This window comes from Drosophila virilis, chromosome X, assembly GCF_030788295.1.
Source record: "Drosophila virilis strain 15010-1051.87 chromosome X, Dvir_AGI_RSII-ME, whole genome shotgun sequence".
In the NCBI taxonomy this organism is placed as follows: Eukaryota; Metazoa; Arthropoda; class Insecta; order Diptera; family Drosophilidae; genus Drosophila; species Drosophila virilis.
In genome coordinates this window covers 24536473-24556073 of record NC_091543.1, presented here as the reverse complement: position 1 = coordinate 24556073, position 19601 = coordinate 24536473, and the positions used below count along the sequence as shown (strand labels likewise).

The window sequence follows — 19601 nt, the reverse complement described above, 5'->3', positions numbered from 1 at the left end:
AGTTAATTGTCGCTAAACTCGACTCATTACAGCGCCGTTCGAGCAGGGAGCAGCAGCAAGCGGCAACATGTGCCATGGAGAGCCTGGGACTGGGCAGCAGACGCAACAACCACAGCAACAACAGCAGCAGCAACAACAGCAGCGGCAGCATAAGCAACAACAACAACAACGACAACAGCAACAACGGCGGCGGCGGCGGCCTGGGCAACAACAGCAGCATCAACAACAGCAGCAGCGGCAGTGGCAACGCGAGCAGCCATCACGGTCATCCCCATCATCTGGCCAAGCTGCACGTGCACTCGCACTCGCACTCGCACACGCACACGCACACACACTCAAAGCTGAAGCACTCGCATCCGCATCAGCATTCGCATCCGCATCAGCATTCGCATCAGCCCGCCAACCAAAATTATTACACGCAGCAACAGACGCAGCTGCAGCGGCTCAAGCAGCAGCAGAAGTTGCAGCAGCAGCAACAGCAGCAGCAGCAACAACAGCAGCAGCAACAGCAACAGCTAGAGGGCATTCATGGCCTGCGCAAAGGCTTGGGCCTGGCCATGGGCGCTGGCGTTGGCGCCGGCGTGGGCATGACCGCGCCTAAGCAGAACGCTGGCTGCCTGCAATTCCCGCCGCCGCCGGATTATCCGCCGCCGGCTACGACTAGTCCGCTGCACAAATCTGCTGGCAGCTCGCCGATTGCCGTCGCGGCCATTGTTAGCAGCAGCTTGGGCAGCTGCGTGGGCGTGGCCAGCGGCATGGCCGTGAATGGCAACGGGCGTCGCCAGCTGTTGCCGCGCTATCCGGATCCCGATCCCGATGCGATCGAAATCTGTAACGAGCAGCCGGACCTGACGCCGCATCATCAGCTCAATCAGGTGATTGGACGCCAGAGCAAGACGCTGGGCCGCGATGGCAGCGAAACGGCTGCGGTCAAATGGAATGCACTGCAGCCGGCGAGCAGCCTGAATCACATGCATCATCAGCAGCACGATTATTCGTATGCCTATTACGAGCCGGGCGCCGCTATGCGCCACTCGAATGTGCCCAAGCCGGAGGGCGGAGGAGCAGCTGGCGGCGCTGCGGGCGCCAATGCCAGCTGCTGTACAGCGGCACAGTCACAGGCTCAGGCTCAGGCTGGCCCGCCGCCGCCCAACTCCATACGCGCGCTGCTCTCCAAGGGCAAGAAGAACAAGCAGCTGGTCTCGCCAGCCACGCTGCAATCGTACCAGACGCGCTACCACAAACTGACCACGGCGAGCAGCCAAAGCGAGAACTTCTACGAGGAGATCAATGCGGCGGCCCTGCAATCCTCAGCGGCCACGGGTAAGAAGCTGTCGCAGCCACAGCCACAGTTGCAGTCACAGCAGTTGGGCTGCAGCGTCGGTTCGCATTCGGCGGGCTCGCTCAATCAGACGCTGGTCGAGGAGGAGCTGCGTCGCGTGCAGCATCGCCATCACAAGATACTCGGGGAGCTGAATCTCAGCGTTGAGGCCATGCTCATGCCAGAAAGTCCGCCCAAATGCAGTCCACCTGCTGTTGCTGCTGCTGCTTCTACTGCTGGCGGCAGCGGCACGCCCCCCAAGCCGAGTCCGACAGTGTGCGTAACGGCGACCAGTGGCCAGCCGGCAGTGCTGGCCAGGCTGACCTCCACCTCGGCGGACAATATCTGTGATAGCAGCGATGTGGCCGGCATTGAGCAGCTGCTGGCGACGCTGAAAGGCACGCATTCGCATCCGCATTCGCATGCGCATCCGCACACCGCCATCACCAGCAGCACCAATTGCGATCTGGACAGCGGCTTCAGCGGCAGCAGCGGCGCCAGCTACATTGGCAGCCTGCGGCTGAGCAAGACGCATCACATCAAGTGCGCCCGCCAAACGCCAACCGCATCCGCTGCCTACGCTACCCAAAGCTGTCGCTCCTTTCAGCGTGCCACCGCCGCCGGCTATGATGAAGCGCAGATTGCCGCAGTTGGCGGCGCTACCAATTCCAGTTTTTTGGCGCGCGCCTCCTGCGGCCGCCGCATCCTAAGCTGTGCTCGCATACGCGCCGCCGAAGATCCTGGACCCAGTGTGCCCACTGAGTCGAAGGCGCGCAGCTTCTGGAATCGCAAGGGCTGGCGCAAATTGCCCGGTTTCTCCACATCGACCTCCAGCATCAATGACACGGGTCTCTCAGGTGAGTCTTCACAATTGCAATTGCTTTCAACTTAATTTTCAATTTAAAACAAATTGGAATTCCACATTAGAATCGACTCGGTTCAAAACTTGGCTACACCCACTTCCCCAACCACAAAGAGCTCATCTTCTCTTAACTCTCAACTTAAAACTTTCAAGTTAAAAGTCACTTTTGTGTGTGGACAGAGTATTGCACAGTCGGATGAAACTGGCTGCCAGCTTGATTGGATATATATTATTTAGAACAAAAAGCCGCTTAAACAGAAAATTGGCTTAGGTACGGCTAACTGCCGCCATCTGTTGTATGCGCTGTACATGTTTACTTTTGCTAGCGCCATCTGCAGCAGTCCTTAGCGCAAGCTGCTTTTGGTGTGTGTGCTGGCTAAGGGTACTGTTCCACACTTAACGAACGCACAGCTTGCCCTAGCCTTTTCACGGAGCTGTTGCATACTTTTGGGCTGAAAAACTGTCTTCTGACTTTGTGGCTGCTTTAAGGTGTGCAACTTAGCTAAGATGTGCAATTGCATTTGGTTTTAAAATAAGACAAATTTACTTAGATTGAGCATGAAAGCTGCAATTGACATTTGCCTTGCAGTACATGATTTATATACCCTTGCGTGGACCATTAGGACTTTGGCACGAAATGTTTGACTCATGAAGGCGACCATCTCCGATGCCTTAAAGTATATTTATTCCTGTTCAGTATTCACACACAAGTCCACTTGTTGATCAGCCATAAAATCTAACGTCTTTTTACTTCGCATAGCCGCCAATTTGAATGCTCTTTTGAATGTAAAGTTCTTATAGGCAGTTCTTTTCCGGTTTCCAAGATATATTGACCACATCCTTCATTTAAAAGTTGCTGTCATAGAGCATTTAATATTCGGCTTGCCGTGGCTAGCTCCACTTTCTGTAACCATTTGCCAGACAACACGTCGTCAAATTCTGCAATTAATAAGTTTTTTATGTGTGTTTGTTTCTTTTTAGTGCTGGGCTTAACCCGCAATCAATAGAGGCGTTTGAAGAGCGCAACAGGCTGTTTTTTTTTTTTGCTATGCTACTTAAATGCCCAGCCACCCCCTCACAGACACCACACCAACACACACACACACACACACGCGCGCACACACACTGCATGTGCAGGCAGCCAGCGTGATAATTTTTGTGGCACATGCTCCACTGGCTCGCGCGTCGTTGGACATCGCGTAGTCGTCGTCGTTTTAGTTTCGCGTTGCCGTTTTTTATTAGTCGCTCTTGTTGTTGTTGTTGTTGTTGTTGTTGTTGCGGTTGTCGTTGTTGTGGTTGTTGTTGTGGTTGTTGTTGGCGGCTCATTTTGGGGGCTCCATTCCCATTCATCGGCGCACAGCGGATTCAGTAGAATCGATCTTGTCGTGCTTGCCGCATGTTTGCCACGCCGCGCTATCGTTTGAAGCGCACCAGTTGCTGTTCCGTTTTTATCTCCACAAATAATAGAGTGCACACACTCACACTCACACACACACACACATGCACTGTGCTTTTTATTTTGATTTTTTGTACAATTTTTATTGGGAGTGCAATGACTAAAGTGCAAGTGCAAGTGAATTATTCGGGAATGCGAGCGTAGTGCAAAAAAAAAAAAAAAAAAAGAACAAAAAACTGTGAGTCTGCGTAGCTGTGTGTTTGCTTGTACCTGTGTGTGTATTTGTGTGTTTGTATTATTGTTGTTGTCATTGTTGCAATGCTTGTTGCGGCATGACCAATGCACACCAAAATCGACCTGGCGACCCCGTTGACCCCAGCCGCAGCCAAAGGCCATCAATTTTGTTGTTGCTTTTCACTCCGGGGGAGGCGTTTACACTGAGTTGTCGTTGTCGCTGGCAACATAAATACACATGCACACACTCGTATATGTTAATGCTCGTGAGCATTCAAAAATAAATCGACAATAATTAATTTCAGCTGCAAACTAAGCAGACGTCGTCGACGTCTTTGCATTATCAGCAGAGCGCATTTTTATTTTTCAAAATACATACAAAACTGTCGATTTGTTAACAAATTTCAAGCTAGAAATGTTTAAAGCATTATTATTTCGTATTTTTTGGGCGTCTGATCTCAGATTTTGCAACGCCGATAATCAGATGACCCGCTCTATATTACTTATTTCTATTACTTAGCACGCACACACACACACACACACACGCACACACACGTACGCACGCACACGCATATGAAGAGCTAAAAGACAACTATATAGGCTACAATTGATCGGAACATATATAGTTCATACAATCAGCAGCTAATAATAATTAACAATAGGCTTTCGTGTAATGCATTTGCATGATGGCCTTTCATATAATCAAATCCGCACTGGATGGCACTCATCATCAGCATTCGCATCAGTCGCTGATGCGCAATAATCTCGGCCTGAATCGAAGTCAACAGGGCAACGGCGTTATCCTCTTAAAATGTGCGTATTTTTTATATAATTTATTTATCATTTTAGTCATTCCATCTAGCTTGATCGTATCGCAACTTTGCATTGCACAATGCATTGTCCCAGCTGTGATTTAAGCTAATGAAATTAGCCACAAATTATATTTTCATAATAATATTCCCATATTCTGTATGCCTTTCCTTTCCATAGAGAAAATCACATTTCACTACAGACTTCAGATTTAAGTATTCAAACCGACTTAGCCGCTTACCTTTATTCGAATTTTGGGCATATTTTGGGTTAGAAATATAGACCTAGATAAAGAGAAAGAAATTTTAAAAATACTTAAGATTATACTCAATGCAAATATTTCAATGATATTGAGCTAAAGCTAAACAAATACTAAAAAAAAAAAAACTAAAACTTTTAGAGCAAAGTAAACTTAATGAAAATTATGATATATAAAGAAATAACATTTATTTAAAAGAGAAGAATAATAAGATTTGCTGATCTTAAAATATTTTCACAGTTTTAAGATAAGATTATTTATTTGGTGAATCGGTTTCTATTTAACTAACTAATTTGAAATGTTCATTTCTAGTTGTTTATACAAATACAGTGAAAACTACCTAGGCCGAACATTTAGCTTCTGATCAGGAGAGGCTTAATTGGCGGTGGGATGGATGGGTATGGACTGATTCATAATGGTTTAGCAGAATAGGTCCGTCTGAGCGGGCTGTCCGCCTGTTAGGAGTGTGCGTGAGGAGAGCTTTCACTGTATTGATAATATTATCATATTGTTAGTTTGTCAATTCTCTTAACATGTCGATGTTCATCAAGCGAAAATGCCAACATGTAGCGTTTTGTTTGCAGCTTGTTGGCGTGATCTTGGCTATGCAGTCGGTATTTTGTGGCAGGTTCTTGCCCATTTAGCGGGCCGGTTGGCCATTTGGTCATAGCCAAAACAGCTGCAAGCCAAATGAATCAGCTAACTGGTTTGTGGGCAACGCCTTCGCTCACATGTCTCTTACACTCACACGGCACGACCCCGCGCCCTTTACATTGCCCGCAGATCTGCTTTTTTTTGTGACCATATTATTGTTAGTGGCGCAGCTTTTGATGACTAATATTTCGGGACGTTATTGTACCTGTTCTACAGATGCGTAGCAAAATAATTTTGGAGATATTATTTATGTAATATATATACACGGAATACACGCCACATATATACGTACACATTGCATTAACACAGTCAATCAAAAACAAGAAAATATTTAACTCGAAAAACCGGCTATCCTGGGCATGTCGAAGACTAAATACCCTTCTTTATGGCTGAGGGGCTTGCAGATATTTGGGGGGATTAGTGAATATCGTTATTGCCTAGTTTGTTTGCGATATATTAGAAAAGCAAAGGGTTAATATATATATATATATATCCGATTCGACCAGAATACCCTCTAATTTGAGCTGTTCGTATAAAAAGAAAAGTTTTCTTATGAACTGCCGTAGATCTATAATAATGCCCTTGCAGTTAGATTTTCGGTACATAATATATTCATATCTGGATCTTATGGATATATCAAATCAGCATTATGATTATCTATAAATCTTATTTAATACGTCGCATACGTCCTGACCAAGTTATAATACCTTCAGCAAGGGTATCAACACGAAGAGCAACATCCGCACAGAGCAGACACAAATTAATTAAAAGCTCTGCGCTGCCACAATGTCAGCAACAACAATGGTAATAACAATAAAAATAACAATAACAATAAGAGACGTACATCCACATACAACAATACATACACACATGCACACACAACACACACATACACATGAAGTCTAAAAGTGAACTCAAAAAATGTTAAGCAGCAGAGAACGAGATCAAAAACGAACACAAAATGCTCAGCTGACGGCACTAACCTCGCCCAAAGGAGGAGCGATTATACCAGCTGGTATTACCCGGCGTTTGCCGGCTTAATCAAAAATGCTGTGCGGCAGCCTAGAATAACAACAAGATGTAAACACCAAGAGGGAACAGATTGTCTGTGTAGATATTCCTGGACTTTGCAGCCGACTCTCGATTTGCAAGGTCTTCTTCTAAGTCCATAGCTCGAACTACTTGAGAATTATAAACGATGAAAATAAAGTCAAAGGAAAGCAAATATTAGTTACATCGACCGCCTAGTTCCAAAGAGACCCAACCATCTTTTCTAGGACGGAAAGATAAACTGGCTAAGAGGCTGCCAGGAATTTAAACCAGCTCTTACGTATATCCTAGCGATTACAGAAGAAGTGCTTCAGCGACTCTTATTTCCTGCCCATTCCACTGTTCTTTGTAGGGATTTCTCGACAAGCCAATGTCCTGTGAAGGCTCGACTTGTCAGAGCATTCAATCGAGTATATGTTGCCAGCAAATGTGTCTATGTGTGCACATTTATATATATATAGATATATATATATCTATTGGACTATCCAGATGCACATCCAGGGGTCGTCGCCCCGGAGAAGGCACTTGACTTCACCTCCAATAGCTCACGGGGGATTGCACCAACTACATATATATGTAAATATATATATAGTATACAATAACAAAAATGATAGGGTCGACTAGGTAATACCCTATACCTTTCTTCAAGTTCCCGCAACGAAGGCTAAAAACTAAAAACTAGTCTTTATATGCCACAATTATTGTCTTTATCGATCAAATGAAATTAATTGGTTCTGTGCATCTCTAGCTATCATGCATGGCCATGATAAATAATTAATAAATCATCTCGGATTTTGATATGGCATATATATATGCCTGACCAGAATACCCTTACACTACAGGGTATACAAATACAAGTACTTAACGCTTTCCGTGTTGGCATTTGTGAATGTTCTGCTTCTTCATACTTTCGCTTATTCTTTTTGTTTCGCTTTTCATTCTGCATATGTATGTATGTCGCAAGGCACAAAGCGATAAAACAAAACAAAACAACAATTCAAGAGACTGTGCAATAATTAATAAAACTTATTTTTCAGCGAAAGTGCGCGCATTGTGCGATATGAGCTATGTGTGTGTGTGTGTGTGTGTGTGTGTGTGTGTGTGTGTGTGTGCATGGGTCACATCAATTGTTAACTAATTTTTCGACTTATCCTAAGCAGCTAAGTGCTCACATTCAATTCAATTAGCAAACATTGCCAACAATTGAACAGTTTTCAGAATCCAACTGGATGCTGGCATTTGTATCTGTATCTATAAGAGATACAAGTAGATACATTGCACTCTGGCCATGCCCATTGTGTGTGTGTTTGTCGCCTGTCGAACGTCAGCTGTTGCCATTGCTATTGTTGTTATTGTTGTCTGTCGCGACATTAGCGCGTGTTTGAGTGCCGCTTAAAAACGCCTCGTTAATCAATGTCGTCGCCTCGTGAGTTAATTGCAAATGTGACAGCAGCAGAGCAACATCTACAACTGGCTCATGTCCATTGCAATGCCCACTCCCATTTCCCCATTTCCCTGTCCAAGTACAAACAAACAAACAACAAAAAAAGACATCCAATTTCATGTGCATCTCGATGCTCAGCACTCGCGCTTACAATCGCACTCGCACTCGCACTCGCACTCGTGTGCACATTGCACCACTTGAGCATGCCACAGCGACTCGCTGTGGTGCAGCCCGCGCTGCCCACCCACTCGGACTGGCTGGCCCAGCACTCAGTTGGCTGGCCGGGAGTTGAGAGCTTTACGACACGAAATTCGTGTAGCCTGCTAGTTGCATTACATTTTTTTTTTTTTTTTTGTTGCTTTTCTTCTCTTAGTCGCGCTGGCTAAGTGAAAGTGTTTAAGCCATGTTTGCATAAAAAAAAAGTGTTCTCATTATTTCATTTTTAGCTGCATTTATTTGGCATACATTTACCACAACAACAGCACACCTCGAAATAGGCGCCGCTTGGCTCAAGATTCGGTTCGTTTTTGTTGGGGTGCATGTGGCGTATGCGCAATGTTAATTAAAAATTCAAGCCAAAAATGCAAGACAAAAGCAAAAAGAAACAAAAACTGCAAAATTAAATTGAAAATGAAAATGTTGGTGGTGCTGTTGCTGTTGCTGGTGCTGTTGCCGTATTTAGAGGTTGTTAACAAATTTGCATAATTACAACCGCAACAGCGACAACAATGTAACCGACAATCGCCAATCTTAACTTATCTAATGTGAAGGCATGCAAAATGGCAAATAGTACAACAACGCGCATACGTCCCGTTGTACACACCAAAAAGTCAACATGTCTTCCATGCGATACAGTCCAATTGTTGTTGTTGTTGTTGTTGTTGTTGTTGTTGTTGTTGTATCGTGCATTGTTTTGTGCGGTTTTAGGGTTTGGTAATCCATGCATATGGCAATGATATTAAACAGCTATGGAATGGCTCCGACAGGTTTATTGTTTTGCCTCCCTCGCCATCAAAAACGAACCGAAAACCCGAAAACTGTTACTTTAACTGCTGTTGAGAGGGGTCATAGATAGCATATAGTGTTAGGGGCGCAACATCTATAAATCATTAATTTGGCTAATCGACTGCGAACTGTGACTAACCATCAATTCGATGTCTAATTATGCCCAGCACCATTTGACATCCAGTGGGTAATACGGCTGATAATCAAATGCCGTTCCATGAAAGTGGATACTACAAATGTTCTTGATAAAAATCAATGCCATTTCTTGGAAACCAACTTTAATATGAGAACCATATGCACACGTTCACAGCCAATATTGATATTTATTATTTATATCTACAAGGAAGGTTTATTTGCCTGAATGGTCGAATACTTCTATACACTGTTTGTTCAAGGACTTGGCTATAAGTCTTAGCTGGATGATGGTTCAGCTTATACCCTTGAAAATTCATCGTTATAATAACAATTGTAGATTGTAGAATGGACTGCAACCCTGCACAACTTTGCATTCGTTCGGGGGTTAGGGCTCGCCTTAAGTTTGTGCTCGCGAACACGGTTGTTCACATATTGAAGTCCTGGTATCGGTTCGAAATACATTTCTTTAACTGCTCAACTTTTTTTTTATTATTCCCTATTTAATAAACTTTGCTTTGCTTCAGTTGAGGAATCGTCCAGCTAAAACGGTTTGAGGTTCAGTTAATGTTTAATAAATACGATAAAGGAAATTCTGGTTTCCAACCGCTTCGGCTCGCAGCTATAAAGTTATATTTATTTGAATAATACCCAATATAGAAATCTTGTAGGAATTAAAATATTTCGCTTATAGTTGACTTACCTCGTAATTGTATCTGCCAGTTGATACCGAATCTCATCTTCCAGGCGAAACGCTTGCCTCCCTTTCAACTTAGATAAAAACGTTGGAATCTAATTTTAAAAATAAATGTTTCCATAGCTGATGCTCATATTATAATATCATGATAATGACTGTGTTGCCAAATATAATAATATATTTCCCTTGTAGACTGCCAACTGTTTGGCAATTGATCATAAATTGTTAGATCTAGGCAAGCAACAAGGCTGGCAACAAAGCTGGTACCTGGCTGTGGCTCAATCCCATTTCGGCATATCTAGCGGAGCATTTGGAGAGCAGCTAGCGACTGATATGCATATTAATTTTAGGCCACGGTCGAATGATAAATGATATATGCTCGACATTATTTAGTTGCTGCTGCTGCCCGCGCGCTGTCAAAACGTCAGGCAAGCTTAAGACAGAGAGTTGGGAGTTGCAACCGAATACAGTCAAGTCGCAAACTTTCCGCACAAACGGTTCTGGCTTCGATTTGGCCAATTATCGCTGTCAATGCCAATGAAAGCCAATATATTTTGGACAATTATCGATGCGATAGCTGCTTCCAGTCTTGCCACAAAGTTGGCAGCGGTGTTGACACCATTAAGACACCGCCTTGCCACAAAATCTTGTTTGCCTGGGTGCTGTGTGTGTGTGTGTGTGTGTGTGTGTGTGTGAGCGGAGAGGCGGGAGGGGGCTAGACACCGACGAAATATATATGGCCAACATGTTTCTGCTTTTAGCCAGTTCTTTTTGTTGTTGCAGCGTTTTGTGCATCACTTTTGGGGCAATCCCCGGCACATTATGCAACATCTGGCTGTTGCCAATTAAAACGCCGCCACATTGTCAAATAGTTGGCAAATTTTTTGCGTTTCTTTTCTAATTAAATGTCGCAGACAGCTCTACTCTGATGACAGACCCGTATTCATCTCTCTTCAGTCTCAATGGATGCAGACACAGTTTCTGCCTGTTGCTCCACTTAACGTGCTGCAAAGTTCAAGCGGGGCACATTGCATGCTCTGATCAGTGCCGCAGATTGCAACTAGGACTGCAGAATGCCACCTACAGCTGATAATTGGCTAACAGCCAGTTGCCGGTTGCCTATTGCCGCCTGCCGGTTGCCGGTTGCCGGTTGCCTGTTGCCTGTTGCCAATTGTTAGTTGACCGTCCGCATTGCACATACGCACCGTTGACCCAGGAACAGGCGACCGCATTACTTTCGCCATAGTCAAATTTGATACAGAAATAGAACATAAAAGAAAATAAATTGCGCGTCTAACAAACATGCAATACTCTATGAGTAGAGTTTGTCCTGCCTGACTTAAGCTGTTGCCTTTTTCAGGCTTGAAAGTTAGCACTAAGAAAAGTCTTAAGTTCCAATTAAGGAGAGTGCTAGATAATGTTTGTATGAAAACATCAAAAGCGACGCAGTCATTTAATTGTGTTTTGCAGGTGTGAAGTCATTAGACTGAAGGGTTTAGGTATTTGAGCATCGGCCTTGCGGATGAAAGTTCACCGGCTCAACGCCAGCAACTGTCAGTTTTTACATATGCCTCAGAAAATCGATTGCTTAGAGCCGTATAGTAAGTATAGCATTGGGCATCAAAGCAACAGCTGTTACACATTTCGTGGCAGAGCGAAAATACCCTATGCAAGGGTATAATAAGAGCAGAATGTGTGCCACGCTGTGGCAAGGGAAAATTCATTTGGAAATTGAGTCAAATCGCTACGAATATATGCGCGCCTGTATGTCTCACCCTAGCTCTGCCACTCTGTCGCTCTCTCTCTCCCTCTCTCTCTCTCTCTCTCTCTCTCTCTCTCTCACTCACTCTGTCTGCGTCTACGTTTCTTTCTGTCTCGCTCGCGCCCGTGCTGTGACTGTGGACACAGTTGGGCTCTGGCTTTTAATTAAGTTTTTGTGTTAGGCTGTCAGCGACGGCAACTGGATTGACTTGAAATACTTACTATTGCTGCCGACTGGCTGACTTAGTTGTTGGCCAAATCGATGCTACCAAAAAGCGTATGGCCAGCATTTTGTGGCACAAAACGTTTCGGTGTCGTGTGTGGCTGGCAAATGTGGTCGCGCGCTCTTGATTTGATTGGGACGCTGTTGCCGTTGCTGTTGCCAGTGGGCCGCTGATTTGGCTAGCACATGATTTATGCATCTTGGGCAGACAGCAGCCAGTAGCTAGCCAGCCAGCCAGCCAGCCAGCCAGCCGGAAGCTGTTAGACATAGAGACGGTCTGGCAGACGGCAGACAATCCGTCAGACAGACAGGAGAGTAGTCTCTGTTTGTAGTTTGTAGAAAGCCCGGCGCATGCTGTACACAGAATTTGTCTGGCATTTCCGTTCCCCATTCAATATGCATGTGTATGTAAGTGTGTGTGTGTGTGTGTGTGTGTGTACATCTAAGCATATGCATCTGCAAGCCTTGCGTTGCATAATGAAACCGCACAAGAATTCCATTACAAGAGTCGCCTGTCATATACATAATTGCATGCCAGGTGTCATAAAGCTGCCAGCCAGCTGACAATTGCCACCAACTCGGCCACAACTTTCGGTCTCGTTGCGCGTTGCCGTTGCACGTTGCACGTTGCACAGGCCGCCTACGCAACGCCCGCATTCTCAGACAACGCAAAGTCCACATGCAACAGCAGCAGCAGCTACAACAACAGCAACTTGGGCTTATTAACACAGTTAAGTGTGGGTCAGTTATGGTTGTTGTCGCCCAGGCAAAGGCAAATTTGCTTTTAATGAGAAACCAGAATGCGCAGCCACCGTCACTGCCCGCAATTTGCCCGTGTTGTTTATTTTCATTTTAGTAGCTAGCTGCCTTTGTTGTTGTCATTAAACATAAATTTCCATGAATTAGCTGCAGCACCAGCAAAAAACAAAAATAATTTTCAGACAAGCACGACAGCTCCAGCTCCAGCTCCAGCATTAGCTCCAGCATCAGCTCCAGATGCAGGTCCAGTTTTATGCCAGGCCGAGCACAACAAGTAAGAGTTCTACAATGGACCCTGCTCGAGCTGCAGCTACCCCTTAAATGTTTTCATTCATTCATTTGAGTATTTTAGTTATTGTTTTAAAAGTTCGCCAAATCGTTTTGAACCATTTTCAGGCCTGGCTATAGTTTTGTCCATGATAAGAAAAAGTGGCATCAATTGCAGCAGCACGAAGCTGATGTGGAAAACTCATTCCTCTGCCATGGATTTATGCAGCTTGTTAGGTTAGCCAAAATTTGTGCCAATAACCGTAACCAGTTTTGTCTCCTGCTGCCCCCGTATGTCCGTTCGACCCATTTTGTGTGTACAGGGTATGGCAACTGTCGGCAAATGCCAGAGAGCGACCAGCTGGGAGAGGTAAAAAGCCAACTGCAAAGGCTGCTTTGAGAAAAAAAAATAAATATATATATATATATATATATATATAAACAAAAAACTTTTATTTTAAAAGTTATAATAAATTGGAGCACTTGGTCGTCATATCTTGTCGCCGTTGTCGGTGTCCATACAACACGTGCTTCGTGCTCATTTTGCCAAACCCCAATGGAAAATTCATTTTCCATGGAAACTGTTGCCTTTTGGCTTGCTGCGGCTTGTGGCGATTGCAATTGCCTTTGGCATTTTGTTTGCCCAACTCGAAACTTTTATTTATTTATTTTTGGTCTGACGCAGTTAAAGCTTAGACCTGGAAGTGCATAGCTCTCCGGAGAGTGTGAACCCAAAGTCAGCGAAGCATCAATTGGCGATATACACTCAAAAGTAATAAACAGTTGTTTGTTTATGAGCTCATTGACGTGTATTTTTTCCTTCACTTAATTACTTTATTTGTGAATTAATTGGAAAAATGTAATAACAAACCAGCTCTTAAGTTGTTGGCCCAGATTGATTTTCATTTTTTTACACAGGGCACATAGAACGGGATTTAATAAATCGCAAAATCTGAGAAGAAATTTTTCAGATAGCCAGAGCTTCCCCGCTTCTTAGCACAAGATGTTCCCAAGTTGTTTAAAAGGAAGTCCGACAAGATGGCAGCCTAAAGAGTCATGTGACTTACCTAAAAGAATAGGACAAGAATGGCTTTTAAAATCTCTCTCAGAAATCTCTTTTGACTAATCTGAAGAAATTCTATTAAACAGAATCAATGAATTGTATATGGTCACTTGGAGTATTCTGATTGTTTATTATGCTTATTATTTGATTTAGCTAAAATTTATCTCGTAAATTAGTGCTATCTCACCAACTGCCTGATGCCAGATTTAAATAAATGATTAAAAAAAAAAAGCCAAACCAAATCGGTTGAGTTTTGACCGATTTATGAAATTGGAAACCTCTGAACCATGTCTATATAGAATTTTTGACTGTACAAGCCTTAGCTCTTAAATATATATTTATTAAATGCCAAAAATGTCAGCGCTGCAGATTGGCATATACCAACAGAACCTACCATATACCAACTGAATCGTTTGCTGTTTGAGAAACAGAACTTCAAAATGTGTAATCTCTCATTGACGCATTTTTTGAGGGATTTGTGTGGGTGTGTGTGACTGAGTGTGACTGTGTGTGAGTCTGTGTGAGTGTGTGTGACTGTGTGTGACTGTGTGTGTGTGTGCATATGTATTTACCTGCCCCTTATTAGGTATATGTTTTCATATCCTTATGCATATGAAGGCTTTGGGCACACAAAGAACTCTGCGAAACTCGTGTTAAGCACGCCTGAAATTCGATCTGCGATTCATGAAATTCTCATTCTGTGCTGCCTCATTGGCTGTGCCGGCCGTTCCAGACAGCTGTAGAGCTCATTTGAAAGTCGTTGAGTACAGTAAACTTGCGCTAACACCAATCCATATACTTATTTTACCCAGTATGTGCACACGCAAACATTTGTGTGCATGTCTTTTTGTTATTTATATTATTATTAATACTATATTTATAATAAATAAAGCTCGTGTGTCACTTAAGTTTAACATCTTTTAAAGAGACAACAGCAAGAAAGTACTCAATACATATACTAACTAGTGTTACTCGGCGTTGCCCGTCTCAGTTCAACATCAACTTTGTCAGAAACTTAAATGGACCTAGTCTTCTGGTTCTAGCTGGTACTTGTCTGGGAATTGAGAACAATCGTTTGAAATTTGAGTTTGCTGAGTAATTAACTTTTTTGTGTAGTTGTAATTGATCAAGTTATCATACCCGATCGATCCCCTGTCCATATAAACTCGTCGATCTCAAAGAATATAAGAACTGCAGACTTTTATGCTCGAACGAGTCCAAACTTTGCGCCAATCGGGCAATAAAAGTAAATAATAATCGATTTTTATCAATTAGAGCTAAGTAGCTCGCCCTAATTCTCCCCAGGCTAGCTTAAATGCCAACAAGATGCGTGTGTAAATGCGACTTAATGGCCAGGGCAAGATGTTAAAAAAAAGGAGCATCCAGTTGCTGTACAACATTAGCAGGGCACTTGTGTCCAAAAATAAGTTCTACGTCGTAATTAAAAGCAGAACATTTTCCATTGTATTCCATTTACACAGTATTTGTATTACGTCTGTTGATTACATGAGTGTGTGTGTGTGTGTGTGTGTGTGCGTACGCAAATGTCGCAGCAAAAAATTGTATAAATAGTTTCAAATGTGTACGACTGTAATATGCTCTATTGTGAGATACGCCAACGGCAGCTAAAACTTTGCATGCAGTTTTTAATTCATTTAAATCATTAAAAAATTAAATATTTGAGAGATTGTTAATTAAGTTTAATCTCAAAAAGATTTTGTATTTCCATTTTCCATTGACGCTTGTCCCTTTTCAAATACAATTTTATTTACTTAACAAAATATATTTACAAATATTTCGATATAAGTATATACAAACATTTTTCTTCAGTTCCTGAAATATTTATATATATATATATATATCCTTCGACTCACGTTAAGGTTTATTATTCAAATAAAAAATTACTTAGGATTTAAAACACATTTAGAAAATCATGAACAGGCTGCTGTCTTGAAGCAAGGCTCAGTGCATAGTCGGCATACTCCTTTTTGCAGATAGTGTATACAACTGAATCTGACGCTGTTTCTAGGACTTTTACGCGCAGCCATTGACGCACAGGACACCCTAGGATGAGCACGAGGTTCTTATTTAACTGCGCCTGTGCACATATATATATATATAGATGTATTTGTGCGTTTGTCGTATGTGCAGCGCAGTGCAATTCATAAAAATCGCTTGATCATAATTGAGAGCACGCGCAAGGGATTACAGGAAATTATTTTATTGAAGAACAAACAGGATGTTGCGTGGCTTGGGGGTTGCATAAAGTCAAAAGGGTAACAGGGATAACTATTGAGACGAAGAATTGCTTTTTGTAACCGCTCTTGTGGTTAGGCCCTGCGTCGCAATTTCGTTGATTTCCTGAGGGTCTGTCAATGGCACTTCCCCGTTCCTCCCACTCCCTTCGGCAGTTTTACAGCTCGGCTGCAAAGTTGACAAATTGCACGCGCAAAATTGGCAAAAGTAAACCCCGGACTGGAGGTGCATATATAAATATTGATATGCCCAATACAAACATCGATATGCAACCACCTCCCTCCGACCAACGAGCCAGCTGTTGCTCATAAATTACATTTCATTATCAACCACATTGTGCATTTTGAGCGCCTGGGCAAATGGGCGAACATCGAGCAGGAGGTCGCTTCTGTTTGGGCAACGGCTTGCCTCATCAATCGCTTGCAGCATATGCGCAGCTCAGACACCCTGCGATTGGGAGACTGTACCCAATAAATCGAGCAGATTGCCGATGCCGATGCTGCTGCCGATGACGCAGCCGACGCTGCTCAGATTTCAAGCGTTTTCCTGCTTAACGCATTTCCCAGCTTGTGTGCGGCCCATGTGTGTGCATCTCTGTCTTTATTATTATTATTGCTGTTGTTATCGTTGGCATTGTGTGTGTGGCATTGAAGTTTCTTTTCGATTGAACATTGATATTAATTGTCTCCTTTTACATTTTTTTTTTTAATGCCGCCGCCTGCCACCACTTGAATGATGTCTCGCCTGTTGTGCGCCACACACGGCGAGTGTCTGTTTCGTCCGATCTTCGGTACCCAAAACCCATTCCGAACCTTAGCACGCCCCTCGACTGACCGCGCCCTATACGCGCGCCGGAGGTGTCAAAAGTGTTGCTTGCCCGCACCTTGGTCAAAGCCAGCAAACGCAAGTCAAACAAGCCGAGTTAAGGTTGCCTGACTAGCAAATACCCTGCAACCAACACCGTTTTGCCGTTACATATATTCCATACATACACAGCTCAGACACACCCTGTACAAAATGCATTCTTGAATAAGTTCATTACTTATAGTTCGATCCCTATTGAATCTTGGATCTGGGAGGGTCTTATAAAGTACGGCTTGTGTTTTAAGAAGCATTGTTTTAAAATCGATATTTATCGATCTTTTGCAAATGTTGGAGATACTATACGTTTATAATTTCCTTAGCTCTTCTAGCTATTAACAATTCGTTTAGATAGCCGAACTGCTTGGACAGATGATGCCTATTACATACGTTTGCCCGAAACTATTATGGCCTCTTTCAATGGTACAGGGTATGAAAAACCATTAAAATAACATGTTCTCTGATAGAGCCCTCTGCCCTGCGCCCGCCCATCAACACTGCCAACAACCATGCCACTCTTGCTTATCAGCTTATCAACTGATCCGCAGCGCAGCTGCTCGCATTTATCCAGTTCAGTTCAGTTAGTGGCCAAATCGCCTTACTAGCTTTAATGGCACCTCTGAACGATGTGCAGCAGAAATGAACAGATTCTTCAAATAATCTGGAAAAAAAATGAATCATTCCTTTGCTGTGCAGCAATTTGTTTCATAAGTCCAAGCTTAATGCAGGACCTAACACATTTATATGTCATTTAACAAAAAAGAATGTCTGACTGCGACAGCTGGCCCAGAATATCGGGTACTTCTTTACGCTGTCACCTGTTCGGCGAGTCATTGGGTGACCCGGTTGCAAAAGAGTTGAATAAACGCGGTAGGTTCAATGGCAGTAAAGTGCCTCGGGATCAATTAGTTTACATGCACAGCTTTGCGGCTTATTAATAGTTGAACGATGTATGTGATCTGCGCTTGGGGCTAGTGGACGTTTGGAGCTGTTGTCGGATGCAGTTGCTCGGTCAATGGGCACATTTGCGTGTCTGCCAGCGCTTTACTTACACTTTGTCCATCAAAAGATGATTTATTAATACACACAACTTTCAAGCAGTGCAGGGCAGCAACATTTTCATCGCTGGCTCCAAATGAAGCATGACAATAATTGTTTCTGCGCAAAAATTACACGCTGGAGATAGCTTTTTCCATATATATCTATATATATATTTATTAAAATTGTGAAAGTGTTTGTTGCGCACCCCCGCGATTTTCGGCATTCCTGGACTTGTTTTTCACGCAGATTTTCTTCAGAATTTGCGGCAGGGCAATGTGGTTTTACATTTGGATAATCAAATAAGCAATTGTTGTTGCCATTATGCGATTGTTATTGCTGCTGTGCGATTTCTAAAATAAAATCAGAAATCAACAACACATTGCCGACCCTAGCATAGCGAAGGCAGAATGCCCTTACATGGATAGTGTATCAATGATGCAACTATATTATCTTAAATAAATAATACAGAGGATGCGAAACATCGTCTTCAATGCAAATATTTCAAAGATTTATGTACGTAAATAAGTCTTCATTCTAATTAAGAACATATATGAAAATATGTTAATTATGTAATGGAGAAACAAGTCTGAAGTCTTTCAATAGTAATAAGTGTATATTGCTTCCGTTTTCCTGGTAAAAATTAATGACGATCATAATAATAATGACAGTGAAAAAAAAAAACAATTATAATATTAATAATGCTAATAATAATGATGATCATAATAGTAATATATGTATATAAACAAATTATTATTTTAAATGAAATTGGGAAATGAAATGACTTAAACAAAAACATATTTAAACGAAATACTATAGACCAGCTAACCTAACAAATATGCTCGTTTTCAAATTGTAAATAGGAAATGGAGTACAAAAATAGAATATTTATATCCTGTGCCCTGCCATAAGTAGCATAACCCATATGTCTATTCGTAGACACACATATATACAAAAAACTTGTTTACGCATAGAAGCACACATTCATGCTGCTTTGAAACAATTACAGGGTATACACAAAGTAATTAACGACTGCTATTTACATATAAGCCACGCCTTAACTATCAAAATCGAGCAAATCTCCAGTTAAACTCACATTTAAAGATTTTAAAAATCGCCCCTAATTGGTTACAATTGGTTGGTTCGCTTTGACCCGACAGCTGGGATATAAACGTTTTAAGCTATCTGTGAATGAATTTGTTTACTTCAGGGCCAGCTGATTGCCGATAAAAGCCACAAACATCATCTGAATTCAATAATACCTCTCGTCAAATAAATGGCAAATGAAATGTGGCGAAAAATGTATTTTGTTCACATGATTCGAGCCCAGCTACGTCAGAGTGCGCCGTTTCGTACATTCAGCTGTTGGTTTTCTGTTTTCAATGCTATTTTCCTACAGTCGAAGAAGTATGCATTGCAGATTTTCCAGTTTGCGCTTCGACTACTCGTAGTTGTGGATATGGCCGTGGGGCTGGAGCGTACTGAACTGTTGCCAATTGGCGATTACAA

At 42.8% G+C, this 19601-nt stretch overlaps 1 protein-coding gene across 2 annotated transcripts in view; it reads left to right on the top strand.

The window, feature by feature from the left end:
- Positions 1-19601, top strand: part of LOC6631416 (rho guanine nucleotide exchange factor 10) — a 132744-nt gene that overhangs the window by 34010 nt on the left and 79133 nt on the right. Inside the window, exon 4 of one of the 2 annotated variants that reach the window (XM_070211332.1) lies at positions 33-2178. In XM_070211332.1, the coding sequence (XP_070067433.1) occupies positions 75-2178 (2104 nt within the window). In that variant the 5' untranslated portion in view covers positions 33-74. Of the gene's footprint in view, positions 1-32; positions 2179-4451; positions 4627-19601 lie in introns of those variants that run through there. The other variant, XM_070211333.1, reaches the window with a different exon arrangement.